This window comes from Manacus vitellinus, unplaced genomic scaffold (assembly GCF_001715985.3).
Source record: "Manacus vitellinus isolate BGI_N305 unplaced genomic scaffold, ASM171598v3 scaffold_44_pilon, whole genome shotgun sequence".
Taxonomy (NCBI): Eukaryota; Metazoa; Chordata; class Aves; order Passeriformes; family Pipridae; genus Manacus; species Manacus vitellinus.
Genome location: NW_021940565.1, coordinates 3,458,011 through 3,476,684, shown reverse-complemented (window position 1 = coordinate 3,476,684; position 18,674 = coordinate 3,458,011). Strand labels below are relative to the sequence as shown.

At 42.3% G+C, this 18,674-nt stretch overlaps 1 protein-coding gene across 2 annotated transcripts in view; it reads left to right on the top strand.

Moving 5' to 3' along the window:
- The first annotated feature begins 358 nt into the window (after positions 1-358).
- NOTCH2 (notch receptor 2) overlaps positions 359-18,674 on the top strand; it is a 75,502-nt gene continuing 57,186 nt past the window's right edge. For both annotated transcript variants that reach the window (XM_018079077.2, XM_025895802.2), the window contains exons 1-4: positions 359-435; positions 10,292-10,551; positions 11,237-11,572; positions 17,903-18,025. In XM_018079077.2, the coding sequence (XP_017934566.2) occupies positions 365-435; positions 10,292-10,551; positions 11,237-11,572; positions 17,903-18,025 (790 nt within the window). In that variant the 5' untranslated portion in view covers positions 359-364. The remainder of the gene's footprint in view (positions 436-10,291; positions 10,552-11,236; positions 11,573-17,902; positions 18,026-18,674) is intronic.

The following is an 18,674-nucleotide window of genomic DNA, read 5'->3' as shown; positions in this document are numbered from 1 at the left end:
AGACTTTCAGTCCAGAATTTTGATCAGAAAGTAGTAACTGGGGACATTTAACCCAAAATATGCAGGTGCTGACATGAATGCCTTTGTAGCTTGCTGAAATTACTGAATGCTTTGCTTTGAAAATCTACCTAACAGATATTCTGGAAAGATTTGGTTGCCTGATGAACAAATCTGTATTTGATTCTTCTTTCAGTCTGGCTCTTTTGATGCTGCCAGAGATGAAATTAAACTATGTGATAGTGTCTTTGTTTTTGTTCCAGTCTTATAAAATTTTCTTTTGCCCAAATATGCTCGTGAAGCTTTGACTTGACATGTATTGTGGCTACTGATTTGACTGTTTTCTTCTCTTTCAGCTTTGCAGTGTATGGATGATTCCAAGCCATGTGTTAATGAGGGAAAGTGCATTTCGTATCAAAATGGTACAGGATATTGCAAGTAAGTTGATTTCATTTCTTATCCATTTAATTACCAATCTTTCATTCAGGGTCCTAGCCAGAAAGGAAATGTGAATTCTTAAGATTTTCTTAGTGGGCACTTTCAGCGCCATCAGGACTGTTTATGTTTCTTGATAATGTGTTACTTCTTGTGTTCTAGCTTTTTGTAATGTAAGAAATCTGGAATTCTTGGGTTTGGATCTTGTCAGTAGGATTTCTTTGCATTAAATGAGGAACTGAGGCCAAGTCAATCATAGAGGTAAACTCTGTACCTTGTTTCCAGGCCCACAAATAAAGTTGAAACTTGCTCTTCATCTTATAGCTTGCCTTACTTTTTAGAGCTTCAGCCCCAGTTTGAATATTTTTGTGGTTTTTCGGAACTATTCTGCACTTTGAAGCATCTCAGTTCCCTTCTACATGCTTAAGTGCAGGTAATATCTGGGAGTTGCAAAAACAAACCAACAAAACAATCCAAACAAACATCGTGGTTTGTTTTTATTATGTAATTGATTTTGGTAAATGTTGACACCCATCTTCAGTGGTGCCTTCACTTTGCTGCTGCGTGGAAAACTCATCAGCAGAAGCTTTGACAGGGTGTGTGGTGTCTGGACAATGATATCACATCTATTTAAATGTAGTTCACCTTTCAAACTGCAGTATTTGGATTTTGTTTTTTTTTTTTTTTTATGAAGGGATATTTTGTCAAAAGATGTATCCTCCTTGTTTGGCAGGTTTAATTTACTATGTCTGCAGTAAACAGATTATCTTCGAAACATTGTTTACTTCATCACTGCAAGTGATGTAATTTTCTAGCATTCTAAATCACTATCTTAATACTAGAATTCTTTAAATATTAGTGAGTTTTGTCTTATTGATTCAGCCTAGTTAACACACAGCTCTGCTCTTTACTGTTCTTTACACATCCATCTTTCCTAGCCACAACCTTTAGTTCTCTACTAACATGGTACATAAAACTCAATATGCTTAAGTTGCACCTGTGACACACAAAGGGGAAATCAGAATCTAATTTGAGGTTCTTCTCAGTTTCAAATCAATACCTGATGTGCTGGAAGGCCACAGAAAAGCAAATGTGTGACTTGTTATTCTGTTTCTTTTAAAATTTCTAACTCCTGCTGCTTCCTAGTCTTTTCCTTTCCATGGCTTTGTATTGATGTCGGCTGAAACGAGCTGCCCTTCTGAAAAGAAAGCTGGAACTCTTCCTGCTTTACGCTTGTATTTTGAGACTGAAACAAGAAATAGTGTGACGTTAGTAGGTCTTTCTGATGTGTACTTAAGCATGGTAGTCTGGAGCCAAAGAATGTAGGTCACAAGGAAGGTAATAAGACTAGTGTTGATGTTGGTGCTGCTTGTACCTTCCTAAGGATGTTTTCTTCAGCTTGCATGTTTCTCTTAACCATGTCCTAACAATTGTTTCTTTTATAGTCTAAGTTTTTTCATCTGATTAACTTCTGCTCACTATTTGTAGTGCAGTCCAGATCTTGACACATTTCCCTCATTACAATGGCAGCTTTGACCGCTCTTACATTTTTTTAGTGCACAGAGTTATTTATAATTCTAATGTTGCCTTCCTCCTTCTTGTGCAGAGTGTTCTTGCAGGTTTTAAGCCAACCCCTCCTTCAAGTAACAGCTCAGTTCCTTTGCAGGTGCCAGAGTAATTGGAAAGGACTGCATACAGAGATTAGTATGTGTCTGGTTTTTTTTTAGTTGTGGCTCAAGAACTCTTTTTGCAGAAAGGAAGGAAAAAAGTAGCAAAACCCACCTCAGTTGTGGAGTCTCTACCTTTAGCAGCCTGATTCTTAGCATCCTGTTTTGGTTTTAACTTTTTTTTTTTCTTTCCTGCACTATGAGGAACTCTGAATAGGGGAACTTTCAACCTGGTTTAGTAATGTAAACGACTTTCTGAATTTTTGATGACTGTAAGAGTAGAAATGTTTTTGCTTCTGGCTCTGCAGGATCACTGAATGATTAGCAACATCTCCACCCCTTCCACTTTTTTCAAGTTATCTGCAGTACTTCCTCTGCTGAGCAATAAGTTATTGTAACAGGCTCTCTTCCTCTTTCTGTATCTCCTCTCAGCCGAACTGTTTGTTGTAGTGTGTGGTCAGACCATCCAGTCAATCTTGCTGTCTGTAAGAATCAAGCGAATGGCTGAGGGAGAACCTGCATCAGCAGAAATCAAATGTCATAAGACATGAGTAAGCACTGATAACAAAGCACCTAGTCTAGATATTTGGCCCAGCAGCTAATGGCAGCTTAGTGCTTAAACAGCTTTCTTTGTCCGAAAATCCTGTAGCATCTACTCCATTAAAAAAAAAAAAAAGAAACTGATTTTCTACTAAGAAACCTTTATTATGGTGTATCTGGCATCTGTTATGGGAACAGTGATTGTGACCCTTGTAAGGAAGCAGGGGTTGGATCTTTATCAGATTGCTCTTGTGAGCGCCCTTTAAGTATCTCCGTTCCCTTGGTGACGCTGCTGGCCTATGGCTGTCGTTCCGTGGCACTGTTTGATAGAGTTCCTGACCTCTCCTGACCTTGATTTTATATTTAGAAAATTACACATTCCTGCGTTTGAATCTTCCAAGGCCAGATTTTTTTGTGTGAGAGCTCTTTCTATACTCATTCAACGACCAGCATGGTGAAGGTGCAGGCCTTATTCCGAGGAATATGCCTGTATCTGCAGCAACATTGTAGAGGGCACCCATCCTTCCAAGCTTTTTAAGTCCTGCTTTGACAAAAAGCAGTTTCAGTTCGGTTTGGAGTTTGGCTTTGCATTGCACTGTGATGGGTTTTTTTGTTGTGATGGTGGCTTTTTTTTCCCCCCCCCTCAAAGCATCTCCAGGCAGCCTTTTGCACACTGAGGTGTCAAACACGAAGGAGTCTTCTGGCATCCTTTCATATCCAGCAGAGAAGTGGGATAACGGTTCCTTGTTGCTTAATGCTAATTGTGAACATCACAGGAAAACTGTCTCTCGTCTTCCTGCTGCTGGATGACTGGGGAAGCAGTAATAGGAAGAGTCTGTGGGGTAGTACTGTGAACTTGCAGTGTTTCTGCAGTTGCAGCAGACTGGGAAGGAAGGTGTGGGTACAAGGAGCTGTTTCAAGGACAAGCTAAGCAGAGATTTTGGCATTGCTGGCTGCTGTTTTCTGAGTGTAAGGATCTACTCTGCACATGAATTTAGGACTGAGCAGTCTCTCTGTGCTTGGAGTGGGACTGGGCCCTAAAGGAGAGTCTCTTAAGTGATTTCTCCATGTTTGACAGCTGTGGCCTCTCCCAACTTACCACCTCAGTGACAGGGAGCAGAAGCAAGACTGTGCCAGGGAGAAAAGCAGAAGTGGGAAGGGAGTTGACCTAGGGGTGCTCCAAGGTTTAGGGAGGAAACTGGGCTTTGCTACTTCTCATGCTTGGCAGGCTTTGAAGATTGAATTTTTGACCTTAGGACTGTTGCAACTCATGTGTCCAGAAGGGATAGCCATAGCCCCGTATGAAACCAAGTACTGCTCTAACACTAAAGTCTTTTGTTAGTCCTGCTGGTGTAAAAAAACCTCACAGCTGTGCTTAGTCAAATGGGGAGACCGAGGTGCCAAAAGCACGATCTCCTTCAGCACATCCTCTCGTGCCCCAAGCTGTCAGGGTTTGTGCAGCTTTGTGTGCTCCTCTCTCTTCAGCAAGCAGCGTTTTTCTCACCAGATGCAGAAGTTTGTGTACCTTTTACATTGCATGATAGAATTTTTACCTCTTATCTGCAGACTGGCAACAGGAGGACTTCAAATAATGCTAAACTCAGGTCAGCAATAGCATGGCAGTAAGGGGCTTCTATCCCAGTTCTAACCATCAGTAATTCCGACACCCTCGCCAGGTTTTTTCCTACCTTTCCTTCCAGCTAGATTTTCATAAATTAATTTTAGCTTGGATTTAAGAGGACTTCTGGGGCTGAAGGCAAGATCCTAGACTGCAGCGCTGCTTCTGAGACTGCAACTGATATCATCTTCTTAGGATCTGTCTCATGAGACTAATCCCTCCTAGACCATTGAATGGGGAATACCCATAGGAGACCTTGTAGCAGGATGAGGTCTGAGAGTTTTCCAGAAGAGGCTAAATGCAGAAGTTGAAAAGTTGTCCCTTTCTGAGAATGGTCTGCCCTTTTCTGTTTCCTTCTGTCTCCTTTCAGAAGTTAAAGGAGACCCTTGAGACCAGGGCAGAGGAAAAAGGGAAGGGTACACACACTGTTAGCTTCAATTCTGGGAACAGAATTGTGACTTCGGTCACTCAGTCAAAATTTTCTGTTGTGCAGACCAAAAGCTGTTCAGTGCTCTGATGGGCAGAAAAAGCTGAACTAAACCTTGCCTGTTCAGACTGTGGCTGCTGTTGCTCCTCGGAGCACTGTGGAGTGGAACGCTGGAGAGGCACTTTCTGTGCACGAGGAACAATAGCTGTGTGCTGCTTTAAACGCAGAGCAGAGAGGCCGTCCCATCCCACAGTTTGCATTCAAAGTATGACGCATAAATGGGTGCCTTGAGACATGGGAAGGAGCCTTTGTGAAGCTAACCAGAGAATCCTGTTTTCCCTCCTGAGAGGAGGTGTAGGTGTGGGAGTCAGAACCTGGGAGCCAGAGGGAAGTCTGGTTAAAATCTGTAACAAAATAGCTGAGACCCTTCTCACGTTAGTCATCAGACTGCATTTTTTTTCCCTCTCTGTTGAAGCATCTTCCAGTCAAAGAGAAGGGAGTATTGGGTTGAGGGGGGGAGAAGCAAGACTACTAGGAAATTCTTCCCTTCGCTTTTTAAATGAAAACCATCTGCTTCCTTCTGTACATCTCCAGATGATATCATGGGCCTGAGTAGAAAACTCCCATGAAAATCAAACATCTGGAAGTCTGGTTAAAATTGTCTATAAGGTGCATTTGAAGAGACTGTCTTGTGAATGTGCCCAGGCAAATATAGTACGGCAGATGAGGAAGTTTTTCCAACAGACCAGACATACTTTCCAGAAGTCTGTTGAGAGCAGGAGAGAACTAAGTTTTGGAAGGTAACTTCAACGTGGTTTTGTGGCAGAAGAGCCAGAAGTGCAGCTTTCGTGAATCTTTTTACTTTCACTTGCAGCATTAGGTTGTTAGAGTGAATGCAGCTCTGTGGATTTGTGGATACTTCAAACTGGGATAAATACCTTCGTTTTGTTTTTACGTCTCTTGTTTAGCTCCATGAGAGCCTGAGCTAAGGCAAATGCAGGCTGGAGCTGAAAAGGAGGAGGGAAAAAAAAAAAAGGCTGAGCTCTAAAGTATTTGTGCTGGAAAGTAGCCCAGAGAGAGTAAAGGAGAAGCTTTAATTAGAAGCAGCTGCATAGCTGATGCAGCCCACAGGACATTTTCCCATTTCAAACTCTCTAGCTTTCAGAAATCATGATTTGAATTAAGTTGTATGTGAAATTTGTTCTTAAAAGATTAAATTCCTGTTGAAGTAGGTTAAGAGACCTCATGTGCTTCCAGAAAGTGCCAGAACAAACTTCATCTTCCTGTTTCTTTTTCTGAGTGTTAGATGGAAAACTGAGGAGAAACAGTGGCTTTTATTTGGAAAAGATTTGGTTTCCTGTTCTGAGCATGTCATTTGGAGCTGACACAAGCTGCTACAATTTTAAGCTGCTCTGTAGACAAGTGGCTTTTTTTTTTTCCTCTCCTAAAGGGAACTTGAAAGAGTAGGATGGGATGAGAGCAGAGCAGGGGTGGTGGGAAGCTGGAGTTGCTGTTGAGTTTAATCATATCCTTTAAAAAAGTCTGGACTTAGACTACACTTTTGCAGTGTTTGCCTCTATCTTTAGAGGAACAATGTGGTGCCCAATGAATCCCCCATGAATCGGGGGCAAATATTTGCAGTTTTGTCTACACCAACATTTAGAACTAAATTACTAGTATTTGTGCCTAGAAATGTTGATGACAGGAGACATGGTTGAAAATCTGGACTGTAGGTTTTTTGTTCTGTAACATTCAAAAAGGCTTGCACTGAATTGCTGGAGGGGAAAGTTGCATAACTGTGTGACCAAGCACTTCTCCAGGGGGAGAACAAAATGGTGGGTACGGGGGCTGTGTGTACCTGACCTACCATCTTTCCACAGGCAGGCACGTTCCCTCTGGCATAGTCTGTAAGGCTTTGTCCTTCCAGATATAAAGAACTAAAGTTAAAAGAGCTTTTGCTGTTCCCTGCTGGAGCATTCCCTCATGTTTTTCTGATTAGCCTCAGAAGATACCAGAACAAGCCTGGTCTTGGAGCGCTCTTCAACTTTGTACCAGAACATTTGTGTACAAAATGCTGGGCTGTTTGTGGGTGATGGTTGTGTTGTCTCAGAGCACAGATCTCAGCTTTCCTTTTAAATTGTACCAGCAATATTCTTAATCAGTGTTGTTTAGGAGCAACAGTTAAATGCACTTTCCAGCATCCCTGAGTGTTGGTGGGTGGGAGAGGAGACATATTTCGGTAGTTTGCTGCTTGTGGACAAAACATGAAATGTTCCTCTAGACTTTCTGGTTTGCTTTACAGTCTTTCAATGAAGAATCACTTTAGGACTCAACTTCTAGGTGTGTTTTGGTTTATTTTGTAGTTGGTGGTGGAGTGGGTGGTGTTGGAGTAGCTCATTTGCCTTATGAGATGGCCTAGTTGGGGTTCTGTGAAGTTCTGGTTTGTTGCTCTTTCTTTCATGATAAAGAGAACTACAAGTGCGTGTCCTGTGCCTGTGACCTTTAGTCTGAGGAGCTTGGTGCACTGCTGACACTGAGGACTGCTTAGCTGCCCAAATCCCCCATCACTGATGGTGGTAAAACCAGAAGGAATCCCTATGACCAAAACTTGTAAGACTTCTGGGACTGAAGTTCAGTTTGTCTTTACACAATTGCTGGCTGCATATATAGATGTCCAGAGACATGATTTAACCGTGGTTACCCAGACGGTCTGTGAGCAGAGCCAGCCAGTGCACCGTGTGCAGGCTTGAATGCCGTGGGAGTCGAGCAGTCCTCCAGCTTCTGGCACAGCCGTCTTCGCTGGGTGCCAGATTTCTCTGTGATTGAGCTCCTACAAAGCTGTGCTGTAGCCCGCTGGCGTTTGGACTGATTTCCAACCTGAATCGAGGAGGGATTTGGGATGTTAAAGGAAGTCTATAGAACTGCCGTGGCTTAGGCCCAGAATACCCGAAGCCTCTTGTGTGATGTGGCTGCAGCTCGTGCTGACCGACAGCCTTCGGCTGTTACACCGAGGGTGGCACAAGAGGCAGAGGATACTCTGCATGGGTATTGTCTCAGGATTTGCTTTCTGTAACTTTATTAATCCTGCCTCGCCTTGCAAAATCTCCTCTTTCATGTCTGCTCTTGGGTATGAAGTTGAAAGTATTAAGATACGGTGAAAGGAGCCTAATTTGGGTGTGGGCAATGGTAAATTACAATTACGCACATCTATTATGTGACTTTCCTGCTTTACACATACGGCTAAAGCTAGTTAATAAATTTTAACATGAGAAAAAACAGTTGTGGTCATCTAGTAATGACCCCTTGCATAACTTGGATAATAACCTCTCTGAACAGCTTTGTTTGAACTAGCGTGCATACTCTTCCTGAAACAGCCAATCCTGGTGTTCTTTTAAACAAGCATGAGTGATGGAGAAATTCCACTGCAACCTTAAATGCGTTGTTCCAGTTGTTTCTCTCTGCTGCTGAGAGACTGTCTGTGTCTAAAGATATTACCCTATTTCTAATTTGAATTCATCTAGCTTCAACTTTTAAATGCTCATGTCTGTTATCCCTTGTGCTTTCTAGATTGGGAATTATTGTTAAATCTGAGTTTTTGTAGGTACTTGGAGCTTTTGGTTAGCTGTCTCATTCCTTTTTCCTTTTGATAAATAGACTGAGCTACCTGAGCTTTTCATTGTGGCCAGTTTTCTATTAATCATTACTACTGGCTTCTTTGAATTCACTTCAGCTCTTCCTTCTTAAAGAGCAAACACCAGAACTCATGTAATGGTTGTGCCAAGCATTTATCAGGTATAACATAATCTCATTTATTCCTACTTTGATATTTGCTGTTTGTCCATGTAAAGTATTCCTGGCCAAATGTCTCACTAGGAATTCACTTTTATCTGACTGTTACGACTCTCCAGAGCAAGTATGTCATTCCCAGATCAGTCTCCTCTTTTGGGAGGGCTGCTGTGTATGTTTTGTTTCTAGATGTGTGACTTAGCAGTTCTAAAGTACATTTTAGGTGCTGACTGCCTTGTTAAGCCGTTTGTCTTACTGTGGTCTATCAGGAATTTGTCTTCTCTCTTACCTGTGTGTTTGACCAGCACTGAGGTTTTCTGTTGTTAATCATAGATAGGCGTGTTGAATAGCATAGGAACAAAGGCAGATCCCTGTAGGATTCTGTTTAAAACACAGCTTCGTGACCATACTTTGATTTTTCAGCTGAATTGTAAAGCCTATCCAGTTAGGTGTGCTGTTCTGTTGTGGTGGGGTTTTCTTGGTGTTGGTTGTTGTTCGTTTGGTTTTGGTTTTTTTTCCCCTTCCAATCAACCATACACTTTTAAGTGTTTAAGGAAAAGGGAGCCTTTCTGCTGATACATTCACGTGTGAGGACTAACTTGAGACTTTGTGTATTTCTTGCAGTTGCAGTCTCCTCCCTTTAGGTTTGAGTAACTCATTGATTTAATAATTGCACCTCTCCTGGTCTGGAACAAAGCATATCTAGTGTTCACCTCTGACTTTTTTTTAAAGTGAAATACATGTTCTCCAAGGCTGTGTGTATCTTGGGTTACTCACCAGTTAACATGTAGCTGTGCACTATAGAAAAAACTGCAAGTGGACAGTCCTGTATGTTAGATGTTATTTTTATGCAGAGCATACCCTTGCAGCTTTCTGCTACCTGAAAGAAGCAAATGGGACTGTGGGTGATGCAGAGGTGGGCTTTGCAGGCTTGCTTGCCTGCATCCTTTATCTCTGGAAGTTAAATGGAAAATGTGTGGTACAAAGGCCAGCTAAAAGATGGATTACAGCTGACAGGCATAGTCAGACTGTATTGACATAAGTTTAGGTTAGAGAGAAATAACTGCAATTATTCTGCAGTCGGAGATCTTTGTATAAAATATTGCCCTGGTTGTAGATAGTGTGTGTGTACTCGTTTTTCTGTGGGAGACAGAGGAACAATGACCTTGTCGTTAGGGTACTAGCCAGGGGCGTGGGAGACCTGACTGCAGTGCTTGTGTTGCTATTTGAGTGCAGGCTTCAGCATGTCACAGTCCCAGATGCACTTATCAACATGAGGATAACAGTATATTCCTGTCTCACGGGAGTGTTGTGGAGAAAGATCTGCTACAGATCTTCAGGCCCCTAGACACTTCATTTCTACAATGTTTATAAATATTGCGAAAGATGGATGATACCTGATGTTAATACCTATTATACTGCTTGATTTTGTTCTAGAAAAGGATGCTTGTTAGAATGGGAGTAGGTGCAAGGAGTTGTTATTCAGCAACTCTTTAACACTTAGGCTTTTACTGAAGTTTTGAAGGGAAGTGCAAGAACGAGGTTCTGCATTGATATAACTGTGATTGAATGTGGTGCTTATTTATTTTGTAACAAGCGATTTCACAACTTGAACTTAAATTTTCAGTGATCTCATTTGAGACAGTCCCACAGGAAGTCCCTGTTACATCTGTGATGTTAATGTTTAGGTTTGTTAGTGTTACTGTTAATTACAGCAAGTTTCAAGACTTTCAGTGGCCATGGAACTTCCATTCCTGAAATCTTCCCAGGACAGCAAGGCTTCAGGTGAGTGTGCTGCAATTCATTTCTTCTCTGTTGCAGGTGTCGAGAAGGCTTTCTTGGAGACTACTGTCAGTACAGAAACCCCTGTGAGAGCAATACCTGTAAGAACGGGGGAACTTGTGAAGTTGCCTCTCTGATAGGAAAGCCTACCTGCAAGTGTGCTCCAGGATTCACGGGAGAGGACTGTCAGTACTCAGAATCTCACCTCTGCTACGTGTCCCAGCCCTGCCTGAATGGAGGAACTTGTCATCCCCTCGGCCAGGAAACGTATGAGTGTGTCTGTCCTCCAGGTTACACAGGTGGGCTTCTGCATTTGTACCTCCAGACTCCCTCCTTTGTGAATTGCTTCATCCTGGAATGTTCTGTGGCAGCAGTAATATGCTCTCAAATTTTCTAACTCCAGCACAAAAAAATGAGAGGAAGTCTAAATGACTGCATGACCAAAAAAAGCAAAGGGGAATAGGGAATCAAACTCCCTACCCTTTACACGTCAGCAGAAAAGCATTTGGATCTTGTAGGGTTGTCCATGTGGGAAAACTGAGTGCAGAAGCTACTCTGGAGTGGCTGTTACACTTTGAATTCAGAGTCTAGTTTCTAGGGAAAAAAGACAGCAAATTTGTCCAGCAAAAGCTTTCTGTGGGAAAAACTATAATTGGATGCCTGAGGGGAGAAGCATGGAAACTTACTCTTTTCACTCTTGAAGGGCATGTAGAAGAAGAGTGACTGTCAGTGTATAGTATGATTTCAGGTCATGGGTTACTTTTATAAATCACAACATTCTATATCTTGCTGCTACCTTGTAAATGACTTCATACTGTAACCGCAAGTGAATTTTCGTTTCAAACATAATACTGTAAAATGCAGACATCAGTTTTCCTGTGATAATGCAAAGATTTAATACACTAATAATTTTGAGGTAGCATGAAAAAAAGTACTATTTTCCACAGAAATAACGTTTTGTTAATCTGTCTCGGTTCCCTACAGGAAGGGATTGCCAGTGGATTGATGCCTGCACATCTCAGCCTTGTGCCAATGGGAGTACATGTACTGTGTCTGGAAATAAGTTCTCCTGCATCTGCCTGTCAGGCTACACCGGCCCGAAGTGCGAGATAGATGTGAATGAGTGTGTCACACCAGGGCTTTGCCAGCATGGTGGGACCTGTGTCAATTTGCCCGGTTCCTACCGCTGCCAGTGCAAGCCAGGCTACACAGGGCACCACTGTGAGAGCGTGTATGTGCCGTGCTCCCCGTCGCCCTGCATGAATGGAGGGACCTGCCATCAGACAAGTGACTTCACCTTCGAGTGCAACTGCCTACCAGGTAAATGCTTCGGAGTGCTTGGCTTTGTAGTCTTGTCTCTGCACTCCTCTCTGTGTTCTTCCGAACGCTTCTCTTGGAGTTTGTGTGTGATATGTCTGTAGTGGAAGGTAGGAGGGAGAGAAAGCTCAGCAAGGCGGGAAGCTCTGCTAGGATGTTAATGTCTGAGTGCTGGAATTTCATAATGTGGAAGGGAAGGAAAGGGAAGGCAGCTGGAAATGGCAAATTTATTTGGAACCTGATTAGAGGAAGAGAATCAAATAGGTAAGAACTATGAGGTAGATTCAAGGAGGTTAGGATGGTATCTCCTAGTGCCTATTTGGAATGCAAAATGCCCATAACACAAGCCTCTGTAAATAGTTTTGTGTCAGTAAAGGCCACAGTTAACTTTAGTGCTTGAATGAATGTGTATCTTTCTCCTTCTCTGTCTTTACCCCTAAAACACATTAAGTTCTATTATCTTCCTTTTTTTCTTCTCCAGTTCCTCCAAATCTAACAAGATATCATTTCCAACTCACCACACCTTTTTTGTCTCCAAATAAATGATGACTGCTTGTTTTCTGATGCTGTTGGCTGCCCTGAGTTCATCCACAGCAGGGATGATGTGCTTGCTCAGGATCACGGGCGGCGTTGGTTTTGTGTGTCAAGCTGGGCTCTGGTCACTCAAGGCACCCGTCTCTACACGTGACCTTATGTCACCTTGGAGCCCTGGTGGTCTCATCCCTCTTGCTCCCTATCCACTTGTCATACTCGACCACAGAGCAGTACTAGCCATCTTTGCATATCAGAGTATTTTTAGGCTGATATTTTTTTACTGAGTAATTCAACTCCATGGGAAACTGATTGTTTGGAAATGCTTTTGACTAGACTTCCTACTTAAGTGTATTGCAGTCTGGCATACAAGCAGTTGGTGTGTGGTAATCTGGAAAAGTAAACTCTCCCCCCTTAAGCCTTTCTCTGTTGTTATTTATGTGAAAGATGTAGCTGCCATATACCGTTTAGGATGAATGTAGAATGACAATCTTCTCATGAGGATCATTTGGAGTCACAGGTATGTGTGGAAAGTGCATTTAGAACTTGTGAAAAATGTTCACTTTTTGGAGATCTTTTCTTTAGGTGTTGACTCACATGACCTTAAATGTACATTGCCAACCTTAGCAAGTGGCTGCTCAACAACTTCCTGGGTTGCCTGAGCAAGCAAGAATTTATCAAAGTCGATCTTAAAATAGAAGGATGGATCTTTATTTTTCGAAGCAATTATTTCTAACTATGCTTGAAGAAAGAGTGCTTTGAAAATGCTGGTGTCTTAACTAACACTTCCTCTCAAGGAATTTATTGCTTTTCTGCTTTGCATCATTTTAAAATGAAATTATAGACCAAGTATCTCTGGATTAACAGTCACAATCAGAATTTCAGAGTTTTCTGAAAGTCATATCTGTTTAGCCATTTCAAGGACTTTAGACCTCATGTGGGATCAGTATGGTGGGGGGAAGAAGTGGGGAAGATGAAATTGGAGGGACTTGATCCTGTAAAGCTGATAAGACAGTTTGCTTTAGTGATTCCCTTACAGACATACAAGACAGAGTAGAAGCAGATTTTCCCTTAGACAAGTGTGTGGGCTGGCTGAACTATGGTCAGGAAATGAAAATGAGATTACTGTAGTAACAGCTACACATCTACACTGCTCACACATTTTGGATCATTAGCTGCTTTTTTTGACTTCCTACACAATGTGTATAGTGGGGTTGAGTTAATGCAGCTTTGAGAGCCTTCACGTCTGTATTTCCTGTATTTGTTTGAGTTGGCTATGCTGTTTTGCTAGCTTGAATTTTTAAAACTAGTCATTTGAAAAACAGCAAAAAAGGGAGCTGTTGTAGAGGCCCAAATGCTTACAGTAGACTCTGATAAAGGCAAGGCACTCAGCCATTTCTTCCCCCTTGGCGCAGAGCAGAATTTCTGAAGTGTTGGAAAAGGTTTTGTCTGGGAAGGAAAGGTCAGCAGAAAGAGAAGAGAAATGGTGGCCTGTCACGCCTAGGGAGGATGTGAACAAGGCCTGCTCCTCTGCAAGAGTGTGCCAGGATTATGGACTAGAAATTCCTCTTTGGCCTCCCTCTCTGAATTGGAGCAGCGCCGATGATACTGTGACTATAAATGGAATTGCTCTAGCCCTTCTGGACTGCCTTAAGATGTTGCCATCACTCAGGGTTATGGCCACAGATGCAGGAGGCATCTCGAACTGCGGGAGTGGTTTTTGATATGATTTTGCATCTTGTGACCTGTAAAACTACTTTGAAGAAACTGTTCAAGCAGCAATTTAGGCATAATTAAACTACTTCTGGCCTGGCCCTGAAATGGTTTCTTGTTTCCTGTAGACATTTTCTTCTTGGCTTTTCAGCGAATTTAATTTTTTATAAATGCAGATACATGAGAATAAGAGCTTGAAAATGTAGGAAAACCCTAGAACCTAGAGTTACATGTCACAGCAGCCTTTTCTGCTGGCGCACAAGTACTGTGTATGTCACTTGTGGGTGTACACAAACAAATTTTGCATTGGGTAATTAATGAAGTCATGTGTTAAGTTGTAATTTGATGGCGAGTGTAAAGTGGAGTTATATATACTGTCACTATTGCATGTGTCTGAAAGGTAACCTCATTTTCTATCCATCTGGTGTAATCATTTTTCCTCTGGGCTTTGTTGATTTAGGTAGAAATGGGATTACAGACAAGTGAGCATGTTAGGTCAATCATAACAGAGTAGTAGTGACAAAAATATTTCCTTGAAAGAGACTTAACCTGAAGCATTAGCAACTCCTTTAAATAGAAGAATGAGCTTGTAGTTATAAATATTTGACAAAAAAGGAGTTCATTTGGCAACTAAACTTTAATGGAATGTTAAACAAGTCAATAGAGGAAGTTCTTAGCTGGGAAAGTGATTATTCATTGTTATCCATCAAAATAATTACCCATTAACTAAGATAAGGACCCAAGGGAATTCCAAGGGCTTGTTCAGGAAACGATCTGTCAGGCTGGAGCAGGCTGTTTATGAGAGCTGGAACACTTCCTGGGAAGAGGAAGTAACCTCACGCCGGTTCCTAGCGGAGCGTCACTCTGTGCCATGCAGTGAGCATCACCAGTGGGGTCCAACACACGCTGAATTTCCATGGCAGGAAGACTCTGCTTGCTGGGATTTGGAGATGAGCACCCTCCTGTGGGCTGTGAGGCTCTCCATGCCAGCAGCCCTGGGGTATACCAGGTGGAATGTGTGCCCTCGTGCTGTAGATGAGTTGACTCTCTGACCTGGAGTAGCCCAGCTCAGTTTTAGCAGTCTACATCCCTAATTTCCCTTCCTTGGGCCCTAAGTCTGGCAACAACTTGACGTTTTCGTTCAGGTGTCCCCATTACTAATTGGTCCTGCAGAAAAGTCTGAGGTGTAATTTATAGGTTGAAATAATGCTAAGGAGTAAGATTTGAAGGGAATTGGGCCTGGTGCTCTGGAATGGGGTGGAGATTTCAGATGACATAGGAATAAAGTTATCTGCTTGTGTCAGTCTGTGTACTAGGGGAGGAACAACATGCTGTTAGCAGTGGGAACGCTTTTCCCCTTGAGGTTCTCATTCCTTAGTTTGTTCTTGGAGATACAGAGCAAAAGTCAGGATGTGTATTCCAAACTATTCTCATGCAGGGAGAAAGCAAAGGACAAAAAGTGAGTCCCAGCACAGAGGGGAACAGGAAATAGAGTCAGGTGTCCAAATACATCAAAACAGTGAACTCTGTGGCTTTCTGGAAAAGAATCAGATTATATAACTGCGAAACTAGATCCTGGGATCCAGCTAGAAAAAAGCTCACATATCTCAGAGCAACTTCATGCTTGTCGTGCTCAAATGTAGGTGTGTTGGCCCAGGCAACCATGACTCTAAAGGGCTGATTTTAAGAATGAAATCTAAACTTCACTAGGACAGGTTCATTTACAAACTAAGCAGATTGCAATATTGCAGTGTAAGGGGGACTTGAAGAGGACACAAAAATCATCCTTTACAGCTTTTAGGTGTTATGAAAGTAAGCCACAATTGTTCTTCAGAGTAAGACAAATTTAAAGGGAACTTGGGAAGTTACCAAAAAAACCAAACTTTTATTTTCTTCAGCTGTGCAATCAACACAGTGTTGTCTTCCCCGTTTCAAGCCTTCCTGATTCCCTTTCTGTTGGAGGTGTCTTTTGACTGAGCACACTTGTCTGTGTGTCATTTCTCTTGAACCTTTTTACTGCCTTGCCTTTTTTTCTTTTTTTATAAACTCTTTTTTCTTGTCTCAGTTCTACTGTCATTGCTATCCTCCAGCTTTAGTGTGGGAGTAATGGTTTTCTACATTTGTGTGAGATGTTTGAGGACCAGCTCTTAGGTGGTAGTGTAAGTGGTTAAAATGTGAAAATATACAATGGCTTGGTGAGGTTTTTAGTATTGGGGTGACTTCCATGCTTTATTATTTCTCAGAATCACTGGGCCACTTTAAATTTGTGTGAAGTACAGTGAGATTCATTTCTAAATAAATGCTTGCTGTCAGTTCATTTATTAGAAAGTAGGGCTGGTCTTCATATTGTCAGTACTGAAGGGATAAAAACTTTAACTTTGTGTCTTTGTGGTTCTGGGTGTATTTTCATGCTGGTCACGTGCTGGTGTGAGTGCAGTCTGTGGTCAGTGGGATGATTCCTCTCAAGTTGAAACACAAGCTGATAGAACACCCCTGCGTTTTACAGCTGAGCCTTTGCTCATACTTGGTAGCTTTATATAATGTTCAACACAGGGGTCTGATACTAATTGAATTCCTTTGTTGTTGTTCCTCAGCAGCTTTTGCCAGGAAGGTGCTGCTGTAATGATTAGAATTCAGGCTTATATTGTATTTCCTCTTAGTTTTAAGCTTCCCTACTGTCATGAAATTTCTAGGATCTTGGGTGGAGGTCAGAAGGGCTGTGAAAGCAGAGAGTAATATTGAAGGTCTTTTGGTTTGGGTTTTGTGTGGTTTTTTGTGGTTTTTTTTTTTTTTTGTTTGTTTCTTTTTAATGTTGAATGCTGTTCCTTGCTGATGGATGCTAATGCACTCGGTACAGCTTGGAGCCAGCACTTCTCATCGCTTCTGACTCACCTGTACAGTTGGAGAAATTCAAGAGATGGGAATACACACGAATCACCTAAGTCTCTTGAGAGTAGCAGTAGTCTGGAGAAACTGCCTCAGAGATTTATAGTCTCATCTCATCTGCCACACAGCATGATCTGCGCTGGACCAGATGTTGCTCAGAGGGTCTGTGTGACTTGACACAGATGTTATGGAAACGTCTGGAACAGGGCATCAAAAGTAGAGGGGTTAAAGCATAATTCTGGATGAGAGAACTCTGTCATGTTAATATTACATTCCAAAGCAGTGAAGAGGCAGAGCTGATGTTTTAAATTAACATATGTGTTCTGGAATCATTTACTTCATCCACATTAGCATGCATCCACTTGTGCTTTGATAAATAGCGCTCTCATCGAGCAGAAATAGCAGGTTTATTTAATGAAGCATGAACTAAATCAACAGGGGAAATCAAGGGGAAGACAGATCATTGAAAACTCCCTTCCCTAATGTATCCACTTCTTTGAAAAGGAGAGGGAGATCTAGCAAGGATGATTTGTCAGTGTGGCTATCTTCATTAGAAGCTTGGGTTTTCATTGGGGAAGGGTATCTGGTTTCTGGTTTTTGGTCAGGGCTTAGTGTGTAAGCATCACTTAGGTGGTGGCTAATTTGTTGATTGACTGACTTGTGTAACACCAAAGAGGGCTGGATCAGGAATTTAGAAGCTCATTTTCAAAGCATGAAAGATCTTTCTTTGACGTTGCCAAGGCAGACTGTGTTGAACTATTCATGACATGAACGCCAGGCACTTTTTTGCCATGGGAAAAGCTTGTCCTTGCTGATGGTCTAACTGCAGCTTGGTGGGTAGTGACAAGCTTATCTCATAGTAAACTGTCTTGGTCTTGCTTTGAATGGTTTTTGAATGGTTTGCTTTGAATGACAGTCCTCCTTAGTCACTTAAAGAGAAAATCCTTGTGTTTTCTGGTTGTGAAAACATATTTGGCTGTCTACCCACGGTAGTAGTGTTTTAACTATGTCATCTGACCTGCATGCTATTAGCAAAGGCATTCAACAGAGTCTCTGTTCAACGTGCTACATGGAGGTTCCTCAGGATTAGGTTAACAGGGCGAATGTTTAAAGAAGAAAAGAGGGCAAGCTGCACGAGGGCTGAATTCTCTTCAAAAGAGGTGGGAAGCCCATTTCATTCTGCCGTGTCTGTGCTTTGTCCAGGTTTCGAGGGAACCGTCTGTGGCCACAACGTTGACGACTGCCCGAATCACAAGTGCCTGAACGGGGGAGTCTGTGTGGATGGTGTGAACACCTACAACTGCCGCTGCCCGCCCCAGTGGACAGGTATGTGCTGGGCAAGACACACACGGGGCTTGTGGCCTTCGCCGAGGCACGGCAGGAGCTCTGCCCAGCTGAATGCAGAGCACGGCTGTGCCTGTTCCTGCACCCCTGACAGAAAACTGCATCAAAGCCACCACAATGGAGGGCAGTTTCCCACTGCAGTATTCCAAGCATGCATGCATGGATTGGCAGACAGGTACTGTGATTCCTGAGCTGCAACACAGAGCTGCACCTCTTGTATGGATTACTTCACAAGGGGATGTATGTTTTCCAAAAGTACAGAACGTGGCTTTGCTGTTGCAGGTGTGTGCACATTGCAGTGCTTTGCTGATACATTTGGGGGTAATTTTAACCTGGGATAATGATCACATAATAGTAATGCTGCTGAGGAATAGGGCAAATCTGAAAGGAGGAATAGGTTGGGGAAAAGGAGGGAAGAGAAGTAGGTGTATGGACAGCTTATGGGTTTGCTACTATTATTTTCCTGCTTGACTGATTTTTATCTGGAGTAGCAAAGCTACTTTTGCTTCATAAATGAATCTGTATTACTCTGAGTCAGTAGGGAAAAAGAGTGTGAATTTCAAGAAAGTGTTATGCATGACGTAAGGAAGCAGCTTACAGGAAACTCAGTGTCATATTTAGTTGCAAAATG